At 38.5% G+C, this 24,096-nt stretch overlaps 1 protein-coding gene across 9 annotated transcripts in view; it reads left to right on the top strand.

The window, feature by feature from the left end:
• ABCG2 (ATP binding cassette subfamily G member 2 (Junior blood group)) overlaps positions 1-24,096 on the top strand; it is a 123,805-nt gene that overhangs the window by 87,065 nt on the left and 12,644 nt on the right. For all 9 annotated transcript variants that reach the window (XM_006042277.4, XM_006042278.4, XM_006042279.4 and 6 more), the window contains 8 exon segments: positions 1,836-1,895; positions 2,754-2,868; positions 3,679-3,831; positions 6,516-6,673; positions 14,257-14,408; positions 16,444-16,548; positions 17,680-17,930; positions 23,547-23,629. In XM_006042277.4, the coding sequence (XP_006042339.3) occupies positions 1,836-1,895; positions 2,754-2,868; positions 3,679-3,831; positions 6,516-6,673; positions 14,257-14,408; positions 16,444-16,548; positions 17,680-17,930; positions 23,547-23,629 (1,077 nt within the window).

Raw genomic sequence — 24,096 nt, 5'->3', positions numbered from 1 at the left:
GTTTTACAGTTTGTTCCTGGTTTACCTAACTCATTTACTTGCCAGTGTTTCAGCTGATGAGCAAAGTGAAACGTACTTGTCATCCTAGTACCAGCCATTTCACAGTTTTGACGTTGCAAGCTCAAAAGTCAATAAATGCTGAGGTCCTCTTGATTGGAAGCACTGAGGCACATTGTAAAGTTTATCGCTCACAACACTTGTGTAATCAAATAATTTGTTTCTGTGAAAATATGTGGGAATGGAATACCCTTTGGTTTTGGAACTTCCACTTGGAATAAATGCCATTTTCTCTGTGGAATAAATTTTGACTTGCCTACCAGTTTCAAAGAGAGATTGGCCTTAGTCATCAGAGTTGTGAAGGGCTTCATAGGCCTCTTATTTCATCATGCCTTTATAACTGTGGAGGCCTTGCCCTTAATTCTTTCTCCCATTCATCCTCTTTAACCATTCTACTGTCTACCTCTAGGATAAAAACCAAAATATTTGCCCTCTTCTTGTGACTCAGAACCGTCAACACTACCTTAATTTTTTCCTCCCTTCTGCTTTCTGTCTGAATATTGACTACCCTCAAACATCTGCCTTGTCTGTTTGGAACATGCTGTGTGTACACCATCTCTGTATATCCTTAAAGGTTATCTACTGTAGGAAGTGGCATCCACCATTTATTAAAATTGGAGGATAGTTGCTTTACGATGTTGTGGTAGTCTCTGCCATATATCAACACAAATCAGTATAGTTATACACACACACACACACACACACACACGCTGTGCTTAGTCACTCAGTTGTGTCTGACTCTTTGCGACCCCATGGACTGTAGCTGCCATGCTACAGTGGGGCATGGGGATGGGGATTCTCCAGGCAAGAATACTGGAGTGGGTTGCCATGCCCTCCTCCAGGGGATCTTGCCAACTCAGGGATCAAACCCAGATCTCCCACATTGCAGGCAGATTCTTTATCATCTGAGCTACCAGGAAAGCTCAAGAATACTGGAGTGGATAGCCTATATCTTCTCCAGGGGATCTTCCCAACTCAGGGATCGAATCCAGGTCTCCCGCATTGCAGGCAGATTCTTTACCATTTGAGCCACCAGAAAATATATATATATATGTATCTCGTCCCACCACTTCTAAACTAAGAAATAAGTATAAATTTCTACTTATACTTTACAAGAAAGAAAATGATATATCTTGAGGGTATATATTTTACTTTTCTAATTTGATTAAGAATTTTGTGAGGGTTAAGAACTGGTGATATTTTCTTTTTAACCCCCTTGAGGTGCTTTATTCTAGCCATTGAATTTCATTGCAGGTTTACTGCTTCTTTCTCTGACTAGATTTAAGCAATGAGGACACTACTACTGATGATTCTAGAAATCCACTGACATTAATTGTGTAGAACTTGACAAGGTAGTGAGTCACATGATGTGAAGATAATAATCGTCAAGCGTCACTCAAGACTTACTATGCACTTTATTTTACACTGTGAGAGGAGAGTAAGTGTAACAGAGACGCTTCACCAACATCTGTTACGTCAGGGAACTTTGAAAGTTCTTGTGTCCTTTTCTAAAAAAGTTTAAATGGTGTAGAGAATAAGTGAGTTTAGAGGAGCCCAAGTCATTTTTATTTTAAGTCCTGACTAGTGATTAACATTCTTTGTTGTTTGCTAGATTTTTATTACTCAACAGTTCAGTTTCTTTTTCCTTTAAGAGTTGATTTGTGCTTTTTTTTTTCTATCATTTTATCAACCTTCATTGAGTGTATTAAATACAAACCCTAAATTATAGAACTGGTTTTAAACTGGGTCAGTAACTGGATATATTTCTGCATTTACAGTGGAGTCATGAAACCTGGCCTCAATGCCATTCTGGGACCCACAGGTGGAGGCAAATCTTCGTGAGTATAACAGTATAAGTAAGCTTTTTCTTTGTAGTTTTCATGTGTGGTTTTTAAAAAACTGAATTATAGTCAACATAAATATTATGTTAGTTTCATGTATCAAATATAGAGATTTGACATTTGCATTCATCAAATGATCACCATCATAAGTCAGGCCGTCTGTCCCCGTATAAAGTTATTACAGTATTATTGACCCTATTCCTTATATTGTGTGTTACATCCCTGTGGCTTATTTATTTTATGACTGGAGGTTTGTACCTCTCAAATCTCCTTCACCTATTCTCCACCCCCAGTTTTAAGGTGCTTTTAAAGAACACTTTCGTATGAGCAGGTGTCTGTTGAACATTTTCTGCATGTCTGGTTTGGTACAGGTTGCTACGGATAAGGTGCAGTTGTGCTAGCTTGTGATTGTGTCCTGAGGAAGTCTTATTAGGTCAGCTTTACTAATAGGACACTAACAGGACTCGATAAGGTGACTGGCATACAGCTGTCAGCTATGATTTGAGCTATGGAGTGGAAAAGGAAGGGGATAAAATTGAAAGTGGGGAGTGGAGCCAACGGCATAGTGAAGGCTTATATCTTAAGCAAAGGAGCACATTGCCTGCCTGGAGACCCCCAAGGTCAGACAACCAAGGGGGCAGTTTGGGTGGTCTGTGCTGGATCAGGTAAGAGAGCTTTACATTCATATTTTTGGGCTTTATTATAGCACATAATTTTTAAAAAGAAGGTAAGATTTACAATATATGTATATAATTTTAGTTAAACCATGTAATTTCTTGATCTGTTAGTTTGGATTCAAATTAGGTAAAGCCTGATATGGAGGGGAAAAAAGGCAATAACATATGTCTTTTATAGGTTGTTAGATATCTTAGCTGCAAGGAAGGATCCACATGGATTATCTGGAGATGTTTTGATCAATGGAGCACCTCGACCTGCCAATTTTAAATGTAACTCAGGTTATGTGGTACAAGTAAGTATTTGTGACTTTACCTATTAGATTTCTTCTGATTTTTTATATGGGCAAGTGCTTTGGCTGATAGTTGAGTGTGCTTCCAATTGACTACATGACATAATCATAGAAACAACTTTTCTTTATACCCGCTTTTCATAATATCCTATAAGATTCAGAATAGTATTAAACGAAAAGAAAGTCTGGAATATGACCCTTGTAAGGGCAGTAGTATCAACTCTTATTATCATATCATTTCTAAAACACATTACTATTTTACTTTTTTTGCCTTACCCTCACCTCTGTCCTTCCCCTAGCTTAGAACAGTGTTATATAATCCTTGTGTAAAGCATTCTATAAATGTCTGTCAGTAGTAATCATAATTACCTGTGTTCTCTCTGGGTATACAGGTTAGAAATGAAAATTAATTCATCAGGCTATGCAGCTGTCTGAACATGGAGTTATTGTAATTTGTTTAATTGCAAGTTCATTATTGGGGCTTCCCAGGTGGCACAGTGGTAAGCAATCCACCTGCCAATGCAGGAGATGCAAGAGATGTGGGTTCCATTCCTGGGTCAGGAAGATTCCCTGGAGAAGAGAATGGCAACCCACTCCAGTATTTTTGCCTGGCGTATCCCATGGACAGAGGACCCTGGCAGGCTACAGTCCATAGAATTGCAGAGTGGAACATGACTGAGCACACAACACACACAAGTTCATTATTAGTTAGAACTTGGGTATCTTATTTTTGTGGATAAGTTAGATATACTACAGAGTGATGGTATTAGAAAAGACCTGATATATCTTGTTAAAATGCCCTTTTTCTTTAAGGATGATGTCGTGATGGGAACTCTGACAGTGAGAGAAAACTTACAGTTCTCAGCAGCCCTTCGGCTTCCAACAACTATGACAAGTTATGAAAAAAATGAACGGATTAACAAGGTTATTCAAGAGTTAGGTCTGGATAAAGTGGCAGATTCCAAGGTAATGTGGAAAAAACTGATAATATCATAGTCAGCAAATAGGACCTCACCTGTGTGGATAGTATGACTTACTCAGAGATTTTCTATAATATGTATGGTCAAGAGTGGCTGCTTTCTGAAGCTGTGAGAAAAGTGACTGGTTACCTAACATGAAGATGGAAGTTAACAGGTTAAAAAAAACTGAAAGTGATTAACTCTTGGGCAGCAAGTGTGGCAATGTGTTCTAGTATGTGGAAGTGTTCTTTGCTGTGAACAGGTGACCCTTTCTGTGATTGCAGCTCTTGATCCTATCCCCCCTCCGGTTGGTTGGTTGTCGCGTCTCATTCAGTGTCTTCATGCTAACTTTCCTTCTTCCTGTTTTCTTATCCCCTTGTAGTTGTTCTTCTTCTGTTCTTCCATGAGGCTTTCTTCCATTGCTTTTGAGAATTATATTTCTGGAATTCATAAATGATGAAAATTCAAGGATTCAGTATGTTTCACTTTGCTGTCAGTTGGCTTCCAAAATTATATTCAGTCAAACTAGGGACTTATTTGTAGTTTGTGTAGCTTCCAACTTGTTTTTCTGAAGTCTTTCTTTTGACATTTTTGTCTCCCATTCCTCCCTCCCTCACTTCCCCTCTCCCTTTCTTCTACCAGTATCTACTTACAGACTGTTACATGCTGGTCTATTTTAGGCTTTAGATATAACAGTTGTAGGCAGGAGAGTAAAGTAACTCCTTTTGTGAGTTATGCAAGTTTGGAAAGGAGAATTGAGATAAATGAGTAACCTTTATGGTTGATGACTAGGTATAAAAAGATTTTCTGGAAAACGTCTGTATCTTTTGGTGAAGATGAGCTTTTCAGCTTGCAATGGCTCTAGTTTAGTCCCCTTGTGGTAGAGGTAACAAAGAATGGGGGTATTTTGCTGGCTGCTGTTTTGATGATACTTTCTGACATTATTTAATGCAAAGTATATTTTGCTGTATTTTTTTTGGAAAAATAACTCTGAGATGCCACCATATTCCACTAAATTCATTTTGAGAGTGATTGGATTTCCTTTGTATTATGCCACCATATTCCACTAAATTCATTTTGAGAGTGATTGGATTTCCTTTGTATTAGCTCTGTCTATTTGATATTGTCTTTCCAATAAAGTATTTACCATTCTTTACCTTTAACTAAAAGTTCTCTACCAATAGGCAGTCATTACCCATTCTTTGCATGGATTTCCAAGGAAAACAAGCTGAAACAGTTTGTTGACTTAGAATTTATTTATCTAATTAATTGAAATACTTCACTTAATGTTTTCAGTTTTTATGAAATTTTAAGCATGACAAATGTAGAGAGAATAGTCTGATTACTTAGTTGTTACTGAGTCCAAGTTTGTATAGCTCACCATGTGACAGACCAGTAAATTGAGAGATGAATTGTTGGGTCAAAGAAAAGTGACTTTATTTGAAAAGTCAGCAGACTGAGAAGATAGTGGATGAATGTCCTAAACAGCTATCTTACCCAAATTAGAATTAGACTTATTTTATAATAAAAGAGGAAGAGGGTGTGATTGGTTGTTGCAAACTTCTTAATGTCAGAATCTTTTGTTCTTGCAGCTGTTCATGTGGATCTGATCACAATGTTCCTATAAACCTCTAACAAGACAAATGTTATTCTCTGTTATGCAACTTTCTATCTCTGTATGAATGGAAAAGTCTAATCATTCTGACCTTTAAAGGTTAGATCCTGGAGAATGGGCTATCTGGTATGGACTATAAGCCACATTCATTCACATTTCCTCATTTTTCTCCAAAATGTCTGTTACAGGTCAGTTGTTAGAGGATCCAATCATGGGCATGAGTAGCACTTGATTATTATCTTTTTGAGGACTCATAAGAATTGAAGTGATAATATGATTGAACCTGACTTCATATTGAATCTATTCCTTTAGATCTAACCTGTATACTCTGTTTCCTGAGCTTAGTCATGCTGGCTCTACATCTTTTACAGAAGGATATTGATGACTATTAATATAAGAATTATTTCCTACCTCCTTTCTCCCCCAAAACCTTCCTGGTCCCCCACCACACAGTAACGCTGACTGGTTGAAAAGACCCGGCCAATTGCCCTGTAGAATAGTCTACCTTCCCATGTAGAATAGCCCTGTAGAATAGTCTACTCATCCAGTTGCCCTGTAGAATGAGTCAGGACTTCCTTAGTAAGTTAAGGTAAAGGAGGGCTCAGTTTGATATAAGAGGTGCTAATGTGGTATAATAGAAGGTGAACTTTCCTAGCTACCAAGCCACACTGATGACTTTATTGGGGATGGGGTGGGGGTATCAGAAGGCTATAAGAAGACTAACAATTATAGATGCTTTCAACTTCCCTGCTCCTATCTTCATCTCCCTTTTTGGTCTGTAATTTCAGACCAAATCTTTTAGTGTTCTAGCTTAACTGTCTTAAAACTAAATGTTTGGCTTCTTAAGAAACATATAAAGCATAGGCTTCATATCTTACCAGTTCTGACCTGAACCTCAGTTTACTCTTCAAGTTAAAGAGAAGCCTGCCTCTTCTCTCATATTGTCATTTATTTGCTATTCTGAGAAAACAAGGATGATGTGATTAAGTAACTCTTTTAGGGCTGGAACATTTTAGGAGCTCAACAAATGATAGTGGCAGAGGATGCTATTGTTAATAATGATATTTGTGTTTTAGGTTGGAACTCAGTTTATCCGTGGTGTGTCTGGAGGAGAAAGAAAAAGGACTAGTATTGCAATGGAGCTTATTACTGATCCATCCATCTTGTTCCTGGATGAGCCCACAACTGGCTTAGATTCAAGCACAGCAAATGCTGTCCTTTTGCTCCTGAAGAGGTAAATGCTATGAGAATATTATTCTTTCACTGATCTGCTGCGTGGTCACCTGCTATGTACCAGGTATTATTCTTGGTGCAAGGGATTCATCAGTAAGCACAACAGACAGAAATGTCTTCCTTGGTTGCAGGGAAAGTCAGTTAACAAATGTAAGTGTTTCATGAAAAACAAGGTGGGCTGAGAGTGTAGCAAAATATGGCTATGGTGGAATAGAGATGCTGTGTCATATATAGAATGATCAGGAAAGACCTCCACGAGGTCTTGAGCTGGGAGCAAGTGAACAAGACCTGAGTATATGAGAGTAGAGAGTTCTAGTGGAGGGACAGCCAGTGGCCCTGGGGCAGAGTGTGGCTCCTGTGTTTGGAACCCAGTAAGCTGTGGAGGCGGGTGGGTGTTACTTATTGATTACTTTGCTCAGGGTGCCTTAGCATAGTATAACAGACTGGATGGCTTAACGTAGAAATTTAGTTCTTCACGTTTTTGGAGTATAGATGTCCAAGACCAGGCATTCAGCAGAATTGTTTCTTCTGAGGTCCCTCTTCTCAGCTTGTAGATAGCTGTCTTCTCTCTGTGGTTTTACTTCATCTTCCCTCTGTGTATCCATGTCCTGATCTCCTCTTCTTATGAGGACACTGGTCCTGATTGAATGATGACACTCATATGACCTTATTTATCGTAACTGCCTCTTTATAGTAAAGAGCCTCTCTCCAAATACAGTTATATTCTGAGGTGCTAGGGGTCAGGACCTCAACATGAATTTTGAGGACACACGATTCAGTTCATAACAGTTAGAAAAGGACATGAGATGGGATTGAGTGGTTGGCAGATTATGTAGACTATAGATCACTCTAAGAACTATGGCTTTTAATGTCTAGGTGATGTGGCAAGCGTTCAGATAGTTGTAGAACCGAGGACCAGCAGTTATGTAGAGAAAAGGCTGTATAATTGGTCAGGGGTGAGTGGGAGGAATCCAGTCAGGAGGCTGTTTGTATACAGTTGAGGTATGATGCCAGCTTTGACTAGGATGGTAGTGGGGAGAGGGGGAGAAGTAGGTGGTTCTGTCTGTTTTCCAAATAGAGTCAACAGGATTAGCTTAGAACTGGATGTAGGGTGTGATTATTGAGAGAATAACTTCTGAGGTTTGGGGCCTGAAAAATGGAAGAATGGAGTAAAGAATGTCATTTACAGAGGGAGAAGGAAGGAGAGGGTGGGATGTATGAAGAGAGTAACATGGAAACATATACACTGCCATGTGTAAACTAGGCAAACAATGGGAATTTGCTCTATGATTCAGGGAACTCAAACTGGGGCTCGGTAACAACCTAGAGGGGTGTGATGGAGAGGGAGGTTTAAAGGGAGGGGGCACAGGTATACCTATGACTGGGTCATGTTGATGTTTGGTAGACTCCAACACAATATTGTAAAGCAATTATACTTAAGTAAAAATAAATTCATTTAAAAAAAAGCATGTCATTTACTTTTACAAAGAAGATGGGAGGAGAATCATGGTTATAGGATAAATTTCAAAAGTTTTGGACATCTTTTTTAAAAAGCTTCAACCTCCCAGAACAGTTACAAGAGTAGTACCAAGTACTACCTTGCCACCTTACACACTTCCCAGCCACAGAGTCCACAGCACTGATGATATTGTCCCCATCCAGTCCATGAGCTCCAGACTTCCCCAGCTGCCCCAGAAGTGTCTTTTTTTTCCCTTTCTGGCTCAGGATTATCTCCAGAACCTGCCCCACCCCTTTTTTTTTGGTCTGTTCTAATCCTGAACAGTTCTTTATTCTTTCCCTGCTTCTCACGTCCTCACACATATTTGAGAGTACATTTCATAGGGAGACCCTCAAGGTGTATCCACCCAGTGTTTCCTCATGATCAGACTCATGCCATGAATTCTTGGCAGGGATGCTGCAGAAATGATGCTGTATGCTCAGTGATAACATCAGGCTGTGTGATTTTGACTTCTCCCATCATGGGTGGTATTCACCTTCATCAGCTGGTCATCTTGGTATCTGCTGGCTTTATCTGCTATGAAATAACTATTTTCCCTTTATAATTGATTAGTATTTTATTAGGGGAGATAATCAGATATTAGGCCAGTATCCCGTTCCTCATAAAATCTTCCATGCACCAGTTTTAGCCTATATTCACAACTGCCTCTATCAGCTATGAGTATGAGGGTAACCAAGTGGTGATTTTCTTTTTACATCATTCATTCAGCATGTATTCATTGGTCTTTTACTGTAAAGAAACTTTCTTCCTTCTCTGTTCATATGTGTACTCATTTTCTCCTTTTATTAAGTGGGTTATAATCTGTTATTCTTACTTATTTTCATGACAAAATTCACCCTGATTTGGCCCTCAGTCTGCCTTTTGTGTCATTTTTACATGTCCCTGTCATTCTTTAAGCATTTCTTTACCTTATGGTCAGCAAGATGTTCCAGGCTCATCTTGTACTTTTTCTGTATCAGATGTTTCTTCATGGAGTCCTGGTTCCTCCCAGTTTAGCTATGATTTAAAAACCAAGATCTGATTACTTGGTGTGCTCACTGCTATGGGACTGTCGTTGCTTCTAGACCCACTTAACAGACAGACCTAGGAAATGTGTATGTGTATGTATGTATATATAACATAGAAATACATATGTATATTTTATTTGGAAATATATTTACTATAAATATGTTATATGTATGTGTGTAATAGTTTGAATAGAACTTACATGTAGAAGCATATTTGTAACTATTGCACTATTAGTGTGTACATATTTTTTTTAAGTGGATTTATATTATTTCCAATCCTGATCTAACACTTGAGTGCTCTTTTTAGCCTTCTGCCTTTCCGTGTTTCTAAATGACTTTTCAGACAATGAGAAACTTGGCTCCCATTATCTCAGTATGTTTCCTTTCTTCCTCAGTAAACTAACTTAATTGTTCAATTTAATCAGTTTCCCAGTCACTCTGGTGGTTTCCTATGCTCACCACCTCTGGGACAATTACCGCTACTCCCCATTTTTAAAAAACTGTTGGATACACCATCTTTATATGGCACGCCCTCCATATTATTACCTTTTTTTTTTAAGTTTTATTTCCTTATTTTATATAGATATATATATATTTTGGGGGGGCATGTTGGGTCTTTGTTCCTGCACATGGGGAATTTCTCTAGTTGCAGCAAGTGGTGGCTACTCTTTGTTGCGGTGCACAGGCTTCTCATTGAGGTGGCTTCTCCTTGTGGAGTATGGGCTCTAGAGCACCGGTTCAGTAATTGTGGCAGATGGGCTTAGGTGCCTCTCGGCATGTGGGGTCTTTCTGGAGCAGGGATAGAACTCAATGTCCCCTGCTTTGGCATGCTATTCTTAACCACTGAACTACCAGGGAAAACCCTATCTTGCTTCTTCTGATGTCCATGCCCTTGTAAGCAAGCCCCTATGCTAGAATAAGAAGAAACAGGAAGATGGAAATGTCTAAGATTTTAGACATTTTAAGTTTGAGATATCAATTGCACATGTAAGTGAAGATGTCAAGTAACAGGTCTGGGATTCAGGTTCAGTTAGAGAATACATCCATGATATTTTTATTATCTGTAATTAATTATATTAACAGTGTTCATTAGAGAATGATGACTTCAGTTCAGTCGCTCAGTCGCAACTCTTTGCGACCTCATGGACTGCAGCTCGCCAGGCCTCCCTGTCCATCACCAACTCCCAGAGTTTACTCAAACTCATGCCCATTGAGTCGGTAATGCCATCCAACCATCTCATCCTCTGTCATCCACTTCTCCTCCCACCTTCAATCTTTCCCAGAGATCAGGGTCTTTTCAAATGAGTCAGGTCTTCTCACGAGGTGGCCAAAGTATTGGAGTTTCAGCTTCAGCATCAGTCCTTCCAATGAACATTCAGGACTGATTTCCTTTAGGATGGACTGGTTGGATCTCCTCGCATTCCAAGGGACTCTCAAGAGTCTTCTCCAACACCACAGTTCAAAAGCATCAATTCTTTGTCACTCATCCTTCTTTATAGTCCAACTCTCACATCCATACATGACTACTGGAAAAACCATAGCCTTGACTAGACGGATCTTTGTTGGCAAAGTAATGTCTCTGCCTTTTAATGTGCTGTCTAGGTTGGTCATAACTTTTCTTCCGAGGAGTAAGCGTCTTTTAATTTCATGGCTGCAGTCATCATCTGCAGTGATTTTGGAACTCAAAAAAATATAGTCAGCCACTGTTTCCCCATCTATTTGCCATGAAGTGATGGGACCGGATCCCATTCTTTTCTGAATGTTGAGTTTTAAGCCAACATTTTCACTCTCCTCTTTCATTTTCATCAAGAGGCTCTTTAGTTCTTCACTTTCTGCCATAAGGGTGGTGTCATCTGCATATCTGAGATTATTGCTGTTTCTCCTGGCAATCTTGATTCCAGCTTGTGCTTCTTCCAGCCCAGTGTTTCTCATGATGTACTCCGCATATAAGTTAAATAAGCACGGTGACAGTATACAGCCTTGATGTATTCCTTTTCCTGTTTGGAACCAGTCTGTTATTCCATGTCCAGTTCTAACTGTTGCTTCCTGACCTGCATATAGGTTTCTCAAGAGGCAGGTCAGGTGGTCTGGTACTCCCATCTCTTTCAGAATTTTCCACAGTTTATTGTGATCCACACAGTCAAAGGCTTTGACATAGTCAATAAAGCAGAAATAGATGTTTTTCTGGAACTCTCTTGCTTTTTCCATGATCCAGCGGATGTTGGCAATTTGATCTCTGGTTCCTCTGCCTTTTCTAAAACCAGCTTGAACATCTGAAAGTTCACAGTTCAAATATTGTTGAAGCCTGGCTTGGAGAATTTTGAGCATTACTTTACTAGCATGTGAGATGAGTGCAATTGTGCGGTAGTTTGAGCATTCTTTGCCATTGCCTTTCTTTGGGATTGGAATGAAAACTGACCTTTTCCAGTTCCATGGCCAGTGCTGGGTTTTCCAAATTTGCTGGCATGTTGAGTGCAGCACTTTCACAGCATCATCTTTCAGGATTTGAAATAGCTCAACTGGAATTCCATCACCTCCACTAGTTTTATTTGCAGTGACACTTCCTAAGGCCCACTTGACTTCACATTCCAGGATGTCTGGCTCTAGGTGAGTGATCACACCATCGTGATTATCTGGGTTATGAAGATCTTTTTTGTGCAGTTCTTCTGTGTGTTCTTGCCACCTATTCTGAATATCTTCTGCTTCTGTTAGGCCTATACCATTTCTGTCCTTTATTAAGCCCATCTTTGCATGAAATGTCCCTTGGTATCTCTAATTTTGTTGAAGAGATCTCTAGTCTTTCCCATTCTATTGTTTCCTCTATTTCTTTGCACTGATCACTGAGGAAGGCTTTCTTATCTCTCCTTGCTATTCTTTGGGACTCTGCATTCAAATGGGTATATCTTTCCTTTTCTTCTTTGCTTTTTGCTTCTCTTCTTTTCACAGCTATTTGTAAGGCCTCCTCAGACAGCCATTTTGCTTTTTTTTTTTTTCTTGGCAATGATGACTTGACATAGAATATCATACTGTGTTATGCTTCATTATGTTTTGGACTAGTTAGCTCACACGCATCTTTCCTCACATTGGAGAGCTTTAACTTCATTTGTCTAGAGTTCCACTGTGTATACTAATCACTTGGGATCTTATTAAAATGCAGATTCTTATTCTAGATCTCTGAATGGGAGGCCAAGGTTCTCCATTTCTAATAGGGGATACTAATACTGATACCTCAGACCACACATGGAGAACAGAGTTCTCACACCAGTCCACCTCCCTGCTTCCAATCCTTTACTGGCTCCTTAACTGTCTACTGCCTAATGAGCCAACTCTGAGTGACAGGATTCATCATGGGCCTGGTTTTCGTTGCTGTCTTTTCTGCAGTCTCCAGTCCCTGCCTCTGCACATACACCTCAGCTCTGCAATGACACTGAAGTACTTGCAGTTTTTGAAGTAGATCATGTTATGGCACATTTTGTTTGCTGTCTTTCTCCACCTTCTTTCCCTGTCAGTCCCTTTGATACACTACTTACATCAGCTTCAGATGGGTTATAGTCTCCTATTAGGCTTACAAAGCACCTTCAGCTACTTTTATTCCTCCTTGTATCAAAACAATTGGTCTTTTTGAGGTAGAACAAACTTGTATCCATGGCTAGCATATAGTACTCAGAAAATGTTTAAATCGATGTGATTCTTCTCATACTACTAGTAATAATAGTAGTTTATTGTTCTCAGTAATAGTTTTTAAGTGGTGATTTTGGCTTTTCTTTCTTCTTTCCATAAGTAGTAGCTCCTGTATGAAGATAGGAGTTACTATCTTTTGGCCATGGTATTAGATCAGGGATCAAATCCCAGCCTGCCCCTTCTAACTGTGATGCTTTGAGCCATTGCTTAGTTCTCTGAGTCTTATCTGTTATATAAAGGTAAAATTATTGGTACTGTTTTGTAACAATATTGTGAGAATTTAGATGAGGTCATCTATAAAAACAAAGCATGGGAGCAACCTAGATGTCCAGCTGCAGGTGAATGGCTAAGAAAGCTGTGGTACATGTACACAATGCAGTATTACTCAGCCATTAAAAAGAATGCATTTGAATCAGTTCTAATGAGGTGGATGAAATTGGAGCCTATTATACAGAGTGAAGTAAGCCAGAAAGAAAAACACCAATACAGTATACTAACGCATATATATGGAATTTAGAAAGATGGTAATGACAACCCTGTATGCGAGACAGCAAAAGAGACACAGATGTATAGAACAGTCTTTTGGACTCTGTGGGAGAGGGAGGGGGGTATGATTTGGGAGAATGGCATTAAAACATGTATAATATCATATAAGAAACGAATTGCCAGTCCAGGTTCAATGCAGGATACAGGAAGCTTGGGGCTGGTGCACTGGGATGACCCAGAGGGATGGTATGGGGAGGGAGGTGGGAGGGGGGTTCAGGATGGGGAACACGTGTACACCCGTGGTGGATGCATGTTGATGTATGGCAAAACCAATACAATATTGTAAATTAAAAATCAAGATTTATAAAGTTATTGTAAGGAAAAAAATTAAAAAAAAAAAAGATATAGTCAGTACTCAGTAATGTTAATTGTATTATTAAGGCAGAGAATTGAAAACTAGTTCCGAAAGAGCCAGAAGACTTAAATAAATGATCAATAAGGATGGGACATATGACCATTGTTTTAAGATTTAGTTCATAATAAGTTTTCAAACTTGAGTGTACTTACAAATTACCTGGCTGCTTGTTAAAATATGCTTCCCTGGACCCAGCAGGTCTGAGTAGACTGTCCAGGAATATACATTTTTAATTAATATTCTGATTGATTCTAGATTGCCCATGGAAAACACTTTAGAAACCCTAGTTTCATGAAAACATTGAGTTTAGGTTCCCTAATTATCAGATAGATTATATAAGATGAGAAGTTAGTAAGAGACAATCAAGTTGAATGAGGAATAAATGATCTAAAGGCAGGAGTAATAAAGTATGTTACCAAGAAATGTAAGTTTCAGATGTTTAATGACTCATTGTTATCTTCTCACTATTAATTTAGGATGTCTAAACAAGGACGGACAATCATCTTCTCCATTCATCAGCCTCGTTATTCCATCTTCAAGTTGTTTGATAGCCTCACCTTGTTGGCCTCAGGAAGACTAATGTTCCATGGGCCTGCTCAGGAGGCCTTGGGTTACTTTGGAGCCATTGGTATGGTTGCCTTTTTTGTGCTGTAAGATCCTTCATTAATAGTATCCTAAAGGAGAACAAAGGAGTCACTTGGAGGGCTGTTTGATCTTTGAGTAGATATACATATATCACAGTTTCCACTGCTCCGAAACATCTTCGGTTAGTTTGGTGTTAGAATTTTTTTTTTTACTTTGCAGTGCCAGTTTGTTATTTATGTCTCTTTTTTGTCCTGTTTGAGTACATGCACATGCATACATATGTTTTTGTGTGTGTGTGTGTGTGTTTCTAATGGGGCTATATCTGTTGTCCTCAGTTCTGGTGACCTTCCCCTAACAGTTCAATAAATATATTGACCTCATGGCCAGTTTTCTGTTAGATAGATATTTTTGGAAAGATCTAATGTCCCTAAGTTATTTGTCTTCTTAGCTAATACAGATTAAGGTTTATCATGTTCTTCCCTTACATGGGATATTGGTTTTCCTTGGTGAGGGTTAATGGAGATGCTATTATATTTAATTTTCTAGTGATATTAGGTTGTGGATTTAGCATGTATGCAACTTACCTGTCAATACAATGGCTAGTCATAAGTCTGACTTCAATGGGCCAACATTTCTGATGGTTCTGGACTGCCTGATTCTATTTAAAATGGAAATATATAATTTTTAAATGACTCATGCAGTCTACTTTGTTTTAGAGGTACTTGGATATGATTATAGATGATGCTCCATGACTTCAAATATAGTGTAAAATATTTGCCAGCCATATTTTAAAATGTCTTTTTTTAATCTCTATCATTTAAAATTAAGTCTACATGGGTCTAGAGTTTTGGGGAGATGAACCTAAGGGTTAGACTATAGGCAAAGCTGAGTTCAGATGATCAGGTTGTTACTGAGTCTAAGCTCATACTGCTTGCTGCACAACAGGCCAATAAATCAAGAGATAATTTGCTGGGTCAAGGAATAGCGACTTTATTTGGAAAGCAAGCAGATCAAGAAGATGATGGGCTAGCATCCCAAAGAACCATCTTACCCATGTTATAAATCAGGCTTCTTTTATACTAAAAGGAAAGGGGGTGTGGTTGATTGCTGCAAACTTGTTGGTGTTGGAATCCTTTGTTCTTGCATCTGTCTGTGTGGGTCTGGTCATGGTGTTCCTATAAACCTCCAACAAGACAAATGTTATTCTTTGTTCTGGAACTTTTTATCTCTATATGAATGGAAAAGTGTTATACCTTTAGAGATCAGACCCTGGAGAATGAGCTATCCCATATATTTCAGGCTACAGGCAACATTCTTAACTTGTAGCAAAAGCAATAGAATACAAAGGTTAAAGTAAAAGAAATAGATCCAGTATGGAGTCAGATTTGTTCTTCCCTGTTATAGTGCCAGGAGAGGTCAAAGGTAAGCATTCAACTGTGCTGTCCCAGCTACATTCTCTTGAGAATGCTGTTCTGGTGATTTGTTCTCTATATTGGAATTATAATAGCATAATAAATAACCATTTGGACCTGAATTTAGTAGGGGCAGAAATAATCATTGCTGAAGTGGGTACTAGCATTCTAGCAGTCTCTTAGTGAACTTGAAGAACAGAACATGCCCCAGGCCTCTCCCAAACACAGTCCTGTGCCTTAGCTGGCTTTGCTTGTTGCCTTGCTTTAAAGAATGTTAGTCTTTCCATGGCTTTTCAATGTGTTTTCTTTCCTTAGACCCATGTCTAGATTTTTGAAGAAGTTCTGATAAGCACCAGAGCATATTGCTAGCTATTTCAGGTCTCATGAATTATGATGGGTAAGGACCAAGCTCTAATGTAAGACTTTCTAATAGTCCAAGGTTGGTTTGGAGTATGTTGTTTTGCAAAGAGTCAGAAAACTGTTGAAATATTGTGTGATTAAATATATAAAAAGAAAATATAAATTAATGAGGGGAGGAGAGAGAAGAAAAATGAGAGAGAAATTATTAGATTCTGTCTTCCCTAGCAGCACCTCCTCACTCTCTAAAACAGTCTTTATTTACCAGGACTATCAATTTTTGTGTACCTGAGTTACCTTCTTTTGCAGGTTTCCACTGTGAGCCCTATAATAACCCTGCAGACTTCTTCCTGGACATCATTAATGGAGATTCTTCTGCTGTGGTGTTAAATAGAGAAGACATAGGTGATGAAGGTAAGCAAATCTGTTGAGAATCACAGATTATTTTTTAATTGAGTTGGCTAAAGTTTAGCAATGTGGTGGTTATTAAACCATGGCTGTTTGAATTTATATTACTGCTGTCCTCTGATATGGGTTGTACTAGCTTGTTTGGCTGCTGCAACAAAAATACCATAGACCAGATGGTTTAAACAATAGACATTTTCTTCTCTCAATTCTGGAGACAGAAAGTCCAGGATTAAGGTGCCAGCAGATTCAGTGTCTGTTGAGGACCTGCTTCCTGGTTCATACATGGACGACCATATTATAGCTTCTTCAGGTGGTAGGAGTCGAGCTCTCTGGGGCCTCTTTCATAAGGGCACTAATCCCACCTCCTGAGGGCTCCAGCCTCGTGACCTAATCATCCCTCAAAGTCGTTCCATTCAAATACCATCACACTGGGGATTGGGTTTCAGCATATGAATTTTGGGTACACACAAACTTTCAATCTAATAACATCAGTCAACACAGATTTTTTTCATCTGTGAGAGTGCTATTTATTTAATCTGTAAATGAGCATTGATAGGACAGTGTCAGTTCTAACAAGAGTTCCCATTTTAAAAGAAGTGCCCATTGTTTACAGAGTGGTCCCTTGGTTTCCATGGAGGATTGGTTTCAGAAGCCCCTCCCCCCATGCCCTGTAGATACCAGAATCCAAGGATGCTCAATCCCTCTATAGGCGCTCTATATCCCTGGGTTCCATGTCTGCGGATTCAGAGGGCCAACTGTGTAGTGTTTTGAAATAAGAAACTTGGCAATTTATGCATTTATTCATTGTAAAAAGCAAGGACCAGGTGTTTTTTTTTTTTTTTTTTTAGGAATTATAACTCCAAATTGTGAGAAGTCTATTTTGAAAGATTTAGGGTCCAAATATTATAATTAGGAAAAGGTCAGTGAATTTGCTGTATCCCTAAGTTTATGGAGGGAGGCCAATTTAGTTTGTTTTCTTACCTTGTAAATCAGTGAAAGAACCCATAATTTTTTTATACTTGAGCTTTAGAATGAAGGTGCTAGAGTAAAATCTAAGAAAGGGGTTGTGGAAAAATGGATTAAATCTGCTGTTGTTTTTAAAATAATGTTTCCTTTTTATCTGCTTTTATTCCACAGCTAACGAGACCGAAGAGCCTTCCAAAAAAGATACTCCACTCATAGAAAAATTAGCTGAGTTTTACATCAACTCCTCCTTCTTCAAGGAAACAAAAGTTGAATTAGATAAATTCTCAGGGGATCAGAGAAGGAATAAGCTTTCATCCTACAAGGAGGTCACTTATGCCACCTCCTTCTGTCATCAGCTCAAATGGATTTCCAGGCGTTCATTCAAAAATTTACTGGGTAATCCCCAGGCTTCTATAGCTCAGGTAACCTACTGGAGTCTTCTAATTATGCTGTAAAATACTCATTTTGGGGACATTATGCTTATCTTCTGCCCACGCTATACTTATTTATCCCCATTCCATTTAGGGTATAGAAATAAGCAAAACCTAATTAGGTTTTTACTTTTAGAAAGACTTATTTTTTAGTGGGGTTTTTTTTTTGATCACCCACTCAGAATTTTTTTGGTTCAGACAAGCTGTAATGGATAATCTTTGTAGAAAAAAAAATTTTTTTCCCAAAACTTGTTAAGTAAAGAAAATGTTTGACCACATTTGTGGTTTTTTGATGGCTGCACATGTTCATTTCCTGATGCATTCAAAAAGTTCTTATTGATTATGTGCTGCATTTTAGAGCTTGTATATAGCCATGAACAAAAATAAAATCCCTGCTCTTGGGGAGCTTTCTTATGAGGAGAGACAGATGATAAATTCATATAGAAATAAATAGCATGTCAGATGGTAAAAGGGGCTGGGAAGAGAGTTTAAGCAGAGAAATAGAGAAAGGAAATGAGAAAGGAAGGGAAGAGGGAAAGAAAGGAAAGAGGTTGGTTGGTTTGCATCTTACATCAGGTGGCCAGGGACACCTTCAGCTTGGCATTGCCAAATGCGCCTGAAAGCGATAGGGCCTCTCACTGTTTTCTTGAAGAGCCTGTTTACAGATGCTGTCCCTTCTAATCAGCCTTCCTCATTTAGGTGTTCTGATCTTAGGAGAGCACTAGATACCTAAAACAGTGTGCAGTTAACATGAAGGTAGTAAGCAGACTGGAATTCTGTTCAGTAAGACTCTTCACTGTCAGACTGACCTTCTCTTAATTAAGTTGAGTTAATGTTCCTTTTTCTCTTTTGCCTGACTTCATTGATAGTTGTTGATGATTACTCCTTTATGATTTTTCTGTTATTCTTAAGCCCTCTGTCATCCAAAACCCTCATTTTTTTCATCCTTTCTAAGGAAGTCAATTTAACCAGTTATTTTGGGAGTAGCTGATTTTATTTTCATTGAATTTCTACTGAGTACTGAAAGATGGCATGTTGTTGGCTCTAATGAAATATCACTGATTTCTTACTATACATGCATCATTTTCATACTGTGGTACTGTTGCCTTTTAAGTATTAATTTCGAGAGCCTATATCCTTCAAGACATATTGCTCATTAATCCAGACACTTTTAACTTGTTATTTGGCATTTGTCAGAACATGAACAGTTTTATATACTTTCAGTCAAGGATACTTTTTAATTCTTTTAGTAGATTTGATGTTATTTGGGAACAACTTCTGTCAATAATGTCAACCTCATTATCTATTGTTCAACAGTAAAATGATATGAGTGTTGATTCTTTAGTGTGATTTATGTATTAGACTTTTTTATTTGGAAAAGAAATTTCTCTTGCTTCTGAAAGTGGTTTCTAAATATCTTGTCCAAGTCACATATGGTCGGCCCTCATTATCTGCAAGTTCTGCACCTACTGAGGTTGGAGGAACTCACAGATGTGGAGGGCTGACTATATGACTCCATTTTATATGAGGGGCTTGAACATCTGTAGATTTTGATATCCAAGGGGATCCCCCTGCTAATACCAGGAAATGACGTTATGTGGTAGTTCTGGGCAGGGGTGATTAGAATGTGGGGCTATTTTTAATAGTACACCAGGTTTATGCATCTTTTGGTGCTGGGCTTTCTTCAGATGCCAGCTCCAGGCAGGCCTAGTGTCTCCAGGTTGCATGTTCAGCTGCTTTCCTCCTCAGTGAACTCAACTCCGCTACAGGAATCCCAACAATGTTCAAAGCAGTGATAATCTCACAGAACAAGGACAGAATCTTGTTTTTCCCTGAGCATCTGCCTGTGGGAGGAAACTCTTTTTTCAGATGAGTCAGTCCTGGAAAGTTAGCTTAAGCCAGAAATAGGCAAACCAATTTTGTAAAAGATCAGAGTAAATACTGTAAGATTTGTGGGTCACATGGTCTTGGTCTCAGATAGTCAACCCTGCCATTTTAGGAAGGAAGTAGCCATAAATACATTTAAAAAATAAACATGACTCTGTTCCAATAAAGCTTTTTTCATGGACACTGAAATATTAATTGTATATGAATTTCACATGACAAGAAATATATATGTATTTTTTGCAATTAAAAAAATGGTCCAAGAAACCCACAAACCATTTTTAGCTCATGGACTGAACAGAAATAAGCCTAGGGCCATAGCTTGCTGACTTCGGTTTAGGGTTTTTTAATCTTGGGAGTCTGTCTTTTACTTCTCTAAGTGTTTGAATGTGGAGCTATTAAAATATTTTATGGCTTCCTGTTGATAAATCTCGTGTGGATAGTCTTATAGCAATAGTTACTTTTGAACTAGTCATTTACATGAGCTAGACTTTGCTTTTGGTAATGCATTTAACCAAAGGTTGTCTTTGGAAGGTCTTGGAATGAATGGATTTTCTATATAAGATTTAATATTCATTTAATGTCCCAAAGTTTTCCTGGTCAAATCAATTGGGAAAATACTATCATGTCTCTGGGAGGGTCATAGTTTCTAATAGCACATTTAACATTTGACTATGGATTAATTTTTTCAGCAACAGCCATAAACATCCCTTAGAATTCACCTTGAAAAATGTTGCTAAATACAGTTGAACAAAATTAGAATTACATATTTAGGAAATTTCCTTTTTTTCCCCCTTCTGTTCAAAAGACTCCAGCTGCACAGAACTCATAGGATAGAGTCTCTTTGTTCCAATGAGCAAAGTTTAGTCTTCCTGTTTGTTTTCTTTTGCTTAATGGAAAAAGGAATAACATAGACACATCTTGCAAAAGCATGCTAAAATTATGAGATTAATCACTTTGTCAGTGTTTGAAAACTTTCCTTGAAAATACTTTTAGCGCTTTGAAACCTTTAGGAAACATCTTAATGCTAAAACTGACAGTCTGTTAATATGTTATTAAGTTTGAATGCAAAAGAAGCAAAGCATGTAGAGTGCCCTCTTTTAAAAGTCTGAATATTCTTGGAGTTTTACAGTGTGAAAGTATAGATTAGTATACATGTGCATGCACACCTGCTAATGGGATCATCATTATTTATTTTGGGAGTTGATCTGTTGACATGAAATATAGTACATTTTGAAGGTAATTAAGATAAGCCAGGGTAGTAAAATTTTTCTTTTTTCAAATTTCTGACTGTGTTTTTTTAGCAAGGAAGTTTTAAAGTACATCTTAAATCATATTTTTTCCAGACTCTGGTCTTCACAAGCTAGTCTTCACAGATCATGATCTTGTTTTCCAGTTTTGTTTGCCTCTTGCCAAAAGTCTCTTGACAAGTTACTACAAGCTTTGATACCATTGCACTGTTGCAGTGCTGGGGTTTTTTTTTTTACTCTGAAGATTCCAACATATATGGTAGGATATTTTGTTTTCTTTGGATGATCATCTCTTATATCTTTATTTTTATACATTTAATAAAATTTAATTAAAAGTATAATAAATATAATTTCCTTATATAAGTTATAACATAACCCTAAATCTTTGTTTATAAAAATATCTTTACGAGACATTTTATCAACTTTAAAAATCTTAAACACAAAAGTGATGTTTATCCAGTCTTCTTCAGTTCAGTTCAGTTCAGTCGCTCAGTCGTGTCTGACTCTTTGCAACCCCATGAATCGCAGCACGCCTGGCCTCCCTGTCCATCACCAGCTCCCGGAGTTCACCCAAACTCATGTACATCGAGTCAGTGATGACATCCACCCATCTCATCCTCTGTCGTCCCCTTTTCCTCCTACCCCCAGTCCCTCCCATAATCAGGGTCTTTTCCAGTGAGTCAGCTCTTCGCATGAGGTGGCCAAAGTATTGGAGTTTCAGCCTCAGCATCAGTCCTTCCAATGAACACCCAGGACTGGTCTCCTTTAGGATGGACTGGTTGGATGTCCTTGCAGTCCAAGGGGCTCTCAAGCGTCTTCTCCAGCACCACAGTTCAAAAGCATCAATTCTTCAGCACTCAGCCTTCTTCACAGTCCAACTCTCACATCCATACATGACCACAGGAAAAACCATAGCCTTTACTAGATGGACCTTTGTTGGCAAAGTAATATCTCTGCTTTTCAATATGCTATCTAGGTTGGTCATAACTTTCCTTCCAAGGAGTAAGCATCTTTTAATTTTATGGCTGCAGTCACCATCTGCAGTGATTTTGGAGCCCCCAAAATAAAGTCTGACCCTGTTACCACTGTTTCCCCATCTATTTCCCATGAAGTGATGGGACCAGATGCCATGATCTTCGTTTTCTGAATGTTGAGCTTAAGCCAACTTTTTCATTCTCCTCTTTCACTTTCATCAAGAGGCTTTTTAGTTCCTCTTCACTTTCTGCCATAAGGGTGGTGTCATCTGCATATCTGAGGTTATTGATATTTCTCCCAGCAATCTTGATTCCAGCTTGTGCTTCTTCCAGCCCAGCATTTCTCATGATGTACTCTGCATATAAGTTAAATAAGCACGGTGACAATATATAGCCTTGATGTACTCCTTTTCCTATTTGGAACCAGTCTGTTGTTCCACGTCCAGTTCTAACTGTTGCTTCCTGACCTGCATATAGGTTTCTCAAGAGGCAAGTCAGCTGGTCTGGTATTCCCATCTCTTTCAGAATTTCCCACAGTTTATTGTGATCCACACAGTCAAAGGCTTTGGCATAGTCAATAAAGCAGAAATAGATGTTTTCCTGGAACTCTCTTGCTTTTTTGATGATCCAGCAGATGTTGGCAGTTTGATCTCTGGTTCCTCTGCCTTTTCTAAAACCAGCTTGAACATTTAGAAGTTTCTTAGGAGTCATCAAACACTCTTAGGAGTCAGCAAAGGTGGGTAAGAATGGCGAAGACTTGGCAGCTTAGTCCAGCTGTTGGTGGTAGAGCCTCTGGGCTGAGGCTGCTGGAGGAGCAGTGACAGGAGGGTGGGTAATGGAAGCACTCGGTGCCTCAGCAAGAGCTGGCTGAATGCTTTGGTGACAGTGACACAGCACTTTTCCAGTGTAGACGTGGGCTCCCCAGGTCGGATAGATGACCTCAGCTTACCCCTACTTCCTTATTGTGTAAAATTCCATTGTTAGAATTTTTTTAAGTGTACTTTAAAATTTTTATGTATTTTCATTTGGTTTTTCATGTTAAGAGTAAGGATATCCTGTTTTTATTGGAACCTCTTGAAATATCACACTATGCGTCTTCATTAGCACAAAGGTTGAGAGTTTAGGCCAGAACTCCTTATTTTGCCCCCAAACTACTTTTCTGGGTGCTTGCATTGTTCTGCTTCACTGTGCGTCTTTCCCAGGCCCCAAAGCCTGAACTGGACCATGAACTGGCAGTGCCGGCTAAAATGCTGGGAATCTTAGCTTTTCTTCTTTGTCTTCCTGTCAGTCTCCTGAACACATGAATAAGTTATTTTTACTTTAACTCAAAAAGCAGTCCAGTAACATGTACATTTTATATTTTCCTGAGGACTGTGTTCAAGCCATTTAAAATATCTGTATCAGTGGATAGATTTGATTAAGTAGCCAGATATATTTTAATAATAAAGGGTGTGTTAAGTTTTTACCTTTAATTGAAATTCTTTTTTCTTTTTGAAAAGTTAATTGTGACAGTCTTCCTGGGACTGGTTATAGGTGCCATTTTCTATGATCTAAAAAATGATCCTGCAGGAATTCAGAACAGGTGAGTAAACCTGGGTCTTGATTTTGAGAGTATGTGGTTACTTTTCTTTCAAGTTTATGAAATTACATTAAGAATTTGAATTTGAAACAAGCACAGGGTACACTGAGGAGTAGGACGAGTCAGTGAACTGAAAGCTGAATGAGAGTTTTCATATTCTTATATAACATATATATATGTATTGTGCTAAACTAGGCAGAACATAAAATTTACCATTAACCAATTTTAAGTGTACACTTCAGTGGCATTAATTACATTATTGTGCAACCATCCCCACCATCCATTGCTAGAACTTTTTCATTTTCCCAAACTGAACAACAACTCCCACTCCTTATTTTCCCCCAACCCCTGGAAACCACTGTTATACATTTTGTCTCTAGATTTGAGTATTCTAGGTACCTCATATAATTGGAATTTCAGAGTATTTTTCCTTTGGTGACTGGCTTATTGTCTTTAGTATAGTATCTTCA

This window comes from Bubalus bubalis, chromosome 7 (genome assembly GCF_019923935.1).
Source record: "Bubalus bubalis isolate 160015118507 breed Murrah chromosome 7, NDDB_SH_1, whole genome shotgun sequence".
Classification (NCBI taxonomy): Eukaryota; Metazoa; Chordata; class Mammalia; order Artiodactyla; family Bovidae; genus Bubalus; species Bubalus bubalis.
This window is presented reverse-complemented; position numbering and strand designations above follow the sequence as displayed.